The sequence below is a fragment of the Clarias gariepinus genome, chromosome 17, assembly GCF_024256425.1.
Source record: "Clarias gariepinus isolate MV-2021 ecotype Netherlands chromosome 17, CGAR_prim_01v2, whole genome shotgun sequence".
NCBI lineage: Eukaryota > Metazoa > Chordata > Actinopteri > Siluriformes > Clariidae > Clarias > Clarias gariepinus.
In genome coordinates this window covers 11,338,215-11,345,958 of record NC_071116.1, presented here as the reverse complement: position 1 = coordinate 11,345,958, position 7,744 = coordinate 11,338,215, and the positions used below count along the sequence as shown (strand labels likewise).

General features: G+C 34.7%; 1 protein-coding gene across 1 annotated transcript; it reads left to right on the top strand.

The window, feature by feature from the left end:
• The first annotated feature begins 1,899 nt into the window (after window positions 1–1,899).
• On the top strand, window positions 1,900–6,993 carry LOC128505453 (cytochrome c oxidase assembly factor 4 homolog, mitochondrial). The gene is made up of 2 exons (XM_053475878.1): window positions 1,900–1,988; window positions 6,444–6,993. Exon 2 carries the CDS (start codon window positions 6,456–6,458, stop codon window positions 6,708–6,710), a length of 255 nt encoding a protein of 84 aa, XP_053331853.1. The 5' UTR covers window positions 1,900–1,988; window positions 6,444–6,455; the 3' UTR covers window positions 6,711–6,993.
• Window positions 6,994–7,744: the final 751 nt, after the last annotated feature.

Here is a 7,744-nt window from a genome sequence, read left to right as displayed (position 1 = left end):
GTCTCTTGGTAAGGTTATATTCTTAAACTGGTTTTTAGATCATTGTTATGCAGATGACACACAAGTCATTTTCTCCTTTTTTCCCCTCAGACACTCAGGTTTCTATCCAGGTCTCATCCTGGATGACGGCTTATCAGCTGAAATTTGTTCTCAGTAACACAGAATTGCTGTTGATCCAAGGTGATTTATTCCCCTTTCAATACCTTGTGATCTCCATGGATAACAATCAGGTCACTCCTTCAGTTACCGCCCGCAATCTTGGGGTTACTCTGGATGATTAATCAACTGTCATTTTCCCACATTTGCAAAGTTTCTCGCTCTTGTCTATTTCTTCATAACATCATTAGGAAAATTTGCCCATTTCTTTTTACACGGGCTACTCAGGTGTTGTTTAATCCATTGTTATTTCAAGACTGGACTACTGCAACTCACTACTGACAGATCTGCCACTGTCCACCATTCATCCTCTGCAGCTGATCCAAAATGAAGCTGCGCATCTCGTTTTCAACCTTCCCAAGTTCTCCCACTTCTTCGCTCCCTGAACTGTCTTCCTGTAGCTGCCTGCATCAAATACAAAACACTGATGCTAATTACATCCTGCACAGCCTTACTGTACTTTTCATCCGAAGGTCCCATAATTTCCATCCAAAAGTCGCTTTCCATCATTCAGTATTTATATTCAGTACAGCTAAATCTCTAACAATCTTTAAGCGACGACTAAAGACCTATCTGTTTCATCAATATTTAGGTTTAATAAAATAGTATTTGCGTTGTGAATAAGGGCATCTGCCAAATGCCTAAATGTAATGAAGGATAGGCCAATTAGGTTAGGCTGCTGTCGTACCACTAACAAACTGTTAAGCCAGACCCCTTATTACATCTACATCAGCTAACATTAGAAAGTGCAGTTATGGAGTGTAGAGATTGAGTTTTTCTTTAAAAAGAAAGAAAAATAAAAAACATTATAAACTAACCATGTGCCCACTAGCCTACTGATTATTTTGATGTGAATGTAAATTCAATGTTTCCTGATTGAGTTTGTATTGAATGCTTCTTTTATTATTGAATCTTTGCTTGAGGCTTAAAGTGGCAACATATGTACATAGCAGAGATGATGTACAAAACACAGACACACACACACACACACACACTGACAACAATATAGAGCCAATTAAATAAAAAAGATTAGCAAAGTAAAAAACCAAGCTTACCATTGGAGAATAAATCCAAGATCCAAGAATTTTAAAGGCTTTACTTGTTCATATATGTCATTAAATAATGTAATCTAAAATGTCCTTTTTCTTAGTAAAATTGTTTCATTGCACTGGAATTATTATAAGCTAAGAATTAATTTTTTATAATCTGAGGCTATTAATTTGTGATTTTTTAGGCTGATAACTTTGCAGCTTTCATTCCTAGAATGTTTTTTTTTTTTTTAGAGAGAGAGAGAGAGAGAGAGAGAGAGAGAGACAGTTTCATAATGTTGCTTGATGGTTTTAGCGCACTTGACAATATGCAACATCTAGGGCCCTATGCAACATGCAGATTGAGCATATAGGACCACCATGAGTTGCTGGAATTTTTTTGACAGGACTAGTGAAACTAAGTCTAGTTTGCATATACACTGCATCTGAAAAAAAAAATAGAATAATCTTAAGTAATATTATGTAATTTATTTTAGATTCATTACACCAAGTTAAATAATTTAAGCCTTTTTTATGATTATGACTTATAGCTCACAAAAAATCCAGCTTTACTACATAAATAGCTTATTAGGAGCAAGCTGAAGATGTAAATAATTCACAAATAGACTGTAAATTAACGAAATGACATTAACACTGTGCACAACAGTTAAGGTCGTAAAGCTAAATTGAATATGCGCATGCGCGGAAATGGATTACCGTGACACTTCCATGAGCTTCCTGTGCAACCTTGAAATTGTGCCCCCTCAGCTGCTGCAAAATATTGCGATAAAACTGCAAACAGAGGTAAATTAACACATCTGTCAATTTGTTTAATTCCGCGATTAAAACTATATATATATATATTAAAACAAAAGAAGGCATGTTTGGGTTACCAAAGGAAATTAAGTCGGCTTACATAGGACAGCTGTACTTTTTTTTTTTTTTTTACAGCTGTCCTATGTAAGCCGAACTAAGAGCATTGTAAATATATATATTACGAAGACCCTGAAAGCCCGCGAAAATAATCTTAATTATTTGCTGTGCACAATGTAAGGAACTATGCCCAGGGCACTTCTAGATAATCAAGTCTGCAAAATCGTAATGTGTGTGATTAATTTTAATTTCTCGTGCGGTGTCTCACTTTTGTACCTCATGTTATCAGACTAATAAAATGCTGTCCACGTCTTTAATTTGTGTACCATTTTAAATTTATCTTGCCCTTTGCTTATGAATTGGTGTTATAAAATGCATAGTGTGACCAGATGCTATGAAAGACTGCCGAAGACGTTTTGCCAACAGAAAGTCGCTAGATAACGTTTAAGTCAAATTTGGTAATTTATTATTAATTGCATATTAAATTACAATTGAGGGAAGATGAGGAGGTAAGTTTTTATATTTATTTCTTTTGAAGGCGTTTAGAAAATAGGATATCCAGGATGCAAACAAAACAGTGTTAGTGATGAGTCATGGTGAAGGATGCATTAAATAGTTTTTGTTAGGGTAGCCAACTCCGGGAAATAGAAATGGGAGGGTTGGGGGAAAGTCCGTTGTTGACTTAAACACCCTAAGTAATTTTTCTCTTTTTTATTTCCATTTTTTTTTTCTTATTCTATATATATTATCGGTTTGAACTTGTAAGATATTTTAAGATATTTGGTTATATTGGATATTGGTTCAGGCACTATTTTGGCACCGTTTTAAAAGTATCAATTTGGCAATTTGGTATTAAAAAAAAAAAAAAACGATACCCAACTCTAGTCAGCTGTGTCGACGCCTTAAACTTATGTCGAAATAGTGGTAAATAACTTTGTGACATCATTTTTGGTGCACCCGGGGAGGGATGATGCAAGGGTCTTGGGCCCACTTATCGTTGCTGGCAACTATATTTTTAAATTTTATTTTTATAAAAAAATTTAAAAGAAATTAAGGTAGCTAAAAGGGGGTAAAAAGTCATCAACTCTAGCAACAAAATCTATAAGTTGGCTACACAGGCAAACAACAATCTTCCAGCAATGTCATGCTTTTGTTAGCCAGTTCTCTAAATGGCAGAAATAGAATAATGATAAATGATTATGTGAAAATCAGGGTATGTCAGCAAATAGTGTGGTGTAAAGACTAAATTTATGTTGAATAATATTGCTGTGTATACAAACCCATTTTGTGCATAAGCCTGAACAAATAAAAAGCAGTCATCTTTTTTACTTGCAGCTTTATTATTAGTGTGTGTCGATTATTTCTGTACATCACCATTATAATTGCTGTAATTGCAGAGTCTAAATCCAAACTTTTAACTGGGATCCAGAAGCATCAGCATGAAAGACATGGTTCATAAAGCAGGACAATTTTAATGGATTACTGAACAGGATGTCAGGGATTTAAGCCGCAGCAACAACAAGGTTCCTAACAACAAACTGTGAAAAGATTATGCAAAAGAAAATATTTCTGTAAAATATATGTGACAAAAGAAGATTTCTAACTTCAATGAAACATATTACAGTTGTACTCCTATTATTTTAAGTGTTTACATCATGTTTCACTAAATAGCCCAATGACAATGTGTATTAACATAAAAAAAAAAACATAACAGACACCCTGCTGCAGCAGATGAATGGCTGGTCAGGTCATCCTATAGTTGCTTTTATACTGTGTAAGTGAAGAGGCCTTTTTTTACTTAGCAAATTATACAGTACAATATCCACAGTTAATAACATTTACCATGTTCAGCTTATATTATCTAGTAGAGTTGTAATGTTGCATGTATTTGTGGTGAACATTTACTACACGGTTAGATCTGTGCGCGTTGTGATCAGAGTAAATATATATGTGGCACCTCGGTTTATGCGCGCCTTAAGATTTACAAATCATTTTCGGCATGTGAACGAGCCGAGCTGATCGTCAGCTACTGTAAGTTCGCATATGTCCAGGAGCCGTTCAAAACTTGTTTGCATCAGTGGAAAGCCAAGCAAAGCGGGTTTACATACTTTCTTGTGCATTTTGTACAAGATTTAGTGAAGAAATAGCACCATGGGTCCCAAGAGTGTTAAACTGAGCCACTTTCAGTTTCGTTTTGTCATACGGGTCAACCGGGATGATGCTTAATGCCAAAAAGTGGTCAAAACTTTCTGCGTGAAATTATATTAAATTAAATCATATTGAGTGACATCATAGTATGATGCTTTTTCCAGCATCAGGTCTTGACATGAAATTCCCCCTATTTTTAAATCATGTCATAATGGTATTGGTATGTCTCCTTTAAATGCATTTTACCGTGCTCAAAAATCAAAGCAGCCAGTGCCAAAAGGAATCATAAATTAATGTTGTTGTTTTTTTCAGATTTTACTTAATTTACCTGTCTTTCTAAATGTAAATGATCATAGGGTTGGAAATTGGTAATATTTTTGGGTGAGCATTTACATAATTTTCTGTGAGAAAATGTGTTTCACAACACAAACCTTTCCCTGCACAGCAATACATATTTTCGTATTTATTGAATCGCCCCCAGAACAGATTAAATTGCAATGTATGCCGAGGCACCACTGTAACCTAGTTTAAACCATATGTGTTATGCTTCAATGATCATTTAACAGAAGTGTTAATGTACTGTATAAAATGATATTTTAGAAAAAACAGTATGCTCTCTCTCCAAGTCATGTCTCCTGTTTGGGAAAATTCAGTTTTCAGTTTTCCACTGAAAACAGCAGGGTTAAGATGGATATATATATATACTTTTTTTTTTATATAGTAGTAGTTTATTTCTTTCTTTAAGTAATATTAGGGAAAGTATGTGCCTTTTTGTGCCCCCAGTTTACAGGTTTTTACAAGTTCATATGAGGGCTGAACAGAAAGAAATGCAAAAATGAGTAACTTTTTATCAACTGACATAGGTTGTTCATATTGCACATTTTGGTAGAGTAACTCTTACTCTATACAAAGGTACTACTCATATTGTCCTTATCACAAACAATGCATTTACCCCATCATTGTACCAGACTCTCAAAGTTTAAGGAAGGGGAACCAGTATTGAAAAGAGATCACGCAGTGGAAAACTATCAACTGCAACAAAGGGGATTTTCAAATATTGAATTAAATAAGGATTCAAGAATTGGGTTCAACGGTTAATCACATTTTCACTATATTTCAGGTTGCTACGATTGATTGGCCATTGATCGAAATCATCTAATATTTACTTAATTTTTACAATTGTCTTTCAACTGGGCGATCACATAAACCAAAATTATTGTGATGACATAAAATGAGTATAGGCTATATGTATGAGTATATATGAGTGTATAGTCAAGAGTGTTTATATTCTACACTGTAAAACTTTTATAGAAATTTGCTCACCAAACAAAATATTTTACATTGCTGTTTAGTTGACAACGTTTACAGAGTTTCAAATCTTAAGTTGACTCATCTTATACAATAATTCAAATATTGAAGTCAGCTCAAATATTACTAAAATGTTTGCTCTACTAAAAAAAATAATTTGTTTTACATTGTAGCTAATTGTTGTTGGTTCAAGTGATTGTGTGCCAACTAGTTTTTAAAGAAAAACAAACATTTCTCACTGTCTGCATCTCAGTGAAGGTAAATTGCTGGCTCAAATTAACTTTTTTAGTTTATTCACTCTGTGTCTTTAAAGTTTTTAAGTACACTGTTACCTGTTGTCTCAACAAATACCTGTGTAAGAAGTTGGGCCAACAATACAATATTATTTTATTTAACATTTATCTTTTTACATCTGTCGTTACAGTGTAGATGAAATAACAGAATGGAATATGTGGCATACAATATGTTCATTTCCAATAAATAAAAGTATTAAATTATACTTTCTTAGATCTTAAATATATTTGATACTGTGTTTTATAATAGTTATTTTACAGCTATAAATAGTAAATAAATAAAGAATACTAAACAATAAATAGAACACTTTAAATGGCAGATCCCACACACTTTCATGATCAGCAGTCGGCATGGGTAATCTGTATTGCCCAATTCTGATTTATTTGATCAGTGGCCTCAAAAACCCTGCTTGGAGCACCCCTAAGATGTATTGTAATTTTTTCAAGAACTGTACTGTACTATTAATGCAAAGTTGAGAGCTAGACCTGTGAAATTCATTATTGCAAAAAATTCTAAATGCTAAAACTTAATATTAATATTATTAATATTTAAAATACCACAGTTAACGATATCAGTTTTAAAATGAGTAATCTCTTATTATGTCTTATATGTATTATTCTCTTATTTCCAATCTAGATTTAGAACATAATGACTACCCGTTCTTCACAGCTGCCCCATGACCGGAGCAAACCTGTGGAAGAAAATGATCTGGTAGATCAGCTGGTCTCTAGAACAGGCTGTTCTGCACAACATTATGCACTTCAGGAGTGTTTTGCAGAGCATGGAGACTGGAGGAAATGCAAGACAAAGCTCCAGGACTTTAAAGAGTGCATTATGCCATTCCAGAAAGCTCGGATGGAACAGCTGGAAAAATGTAAAGATTCAGCCACAGAGAACATTTGATGAAAATATTTTTTTCAAGCCACATATATTAAGCAAGTTCTAATGTTGTAACTTCAGATTGCCTTCAGTACAGACTTAAGTACACAAGAAAACTGTGTGATTATTCTTAGAACGATTTATTTTCTTGTTGACTGAGGCATGTATAAGCATACATTAATTTATTCACTGGATCATTTGGAGGATGTAGAAAACATTTCTTTTAAAAATTGGTCAAATTAGTGCTAGTCTGTTTCTTTCTTTTTACTGTTTTTGTATCAACACATAATAAAACATGCAAACACAGGTTTAAATGGCTAAAAATATTGATGTACTCACCTAAAGGATTATTAGGAACGCCTGTTCAATTTCTCATTAATGCAATTATCTAATCAACCAATCACATGGCAGCTGCTTCAATGCATTTAGGGGTGTGGTCCTGGTCAAGACAATCTCATGAACTCCAAACTGAATGTCAGAATGGGAAAGAAAGGTGATTTAAGCAATTTTGAGCGTGGCATGGTTGTTGGTGCCAGACAGGCCGGTCTAAGTATTTCACAATCTGCTCAGTTACTGGGATTTTCACGCACAACCATTTCTAGGGTTTACAAAAAATGGTGTGAAAAGGGTAAAAACATCCAGTATGCAGCAGTTCTGTGGGCGAAAATGCCTTGTTGATGCTAGAGGTCAGAGGAGAATGGGGCGACTGATTCAAGCTGATAGAAGAGCAACTTTGACTGAAATAACCACTCGTTACAACCAAGGTATGCAGCAAAGCATTTGTGAAGCCACAACACGCACAACCTTGAGGCAGATGGGCTACAACAGCAGAAGACCCCACCGGGTCGACTGGAAAAATTTTCCCTGGTCTAATGAGTCTCGATATCTGTTGAGACTTTCAAATGGTAGAGTAGAATTTGGCGTAAACAGAATGAGAACATGGATCCATTATTCCTTGTTACCACTGTGCAGACTGGTGGTGGTGTAATGGTGTGGGGGATGTTTTCTTGGCACACTTTAGGACCCTTAGTGCCAATTGGGCATCGTTTAAATGCCAC

Coding starts and splice junctions, on each gene's coding strand:
- LOC128505453 (XM_053475878.1), top strand. CDS start 6,456: ATGACTACCCGTTCTTCACAGCTGCCCCATGACCGGAGCAAACCTGTG.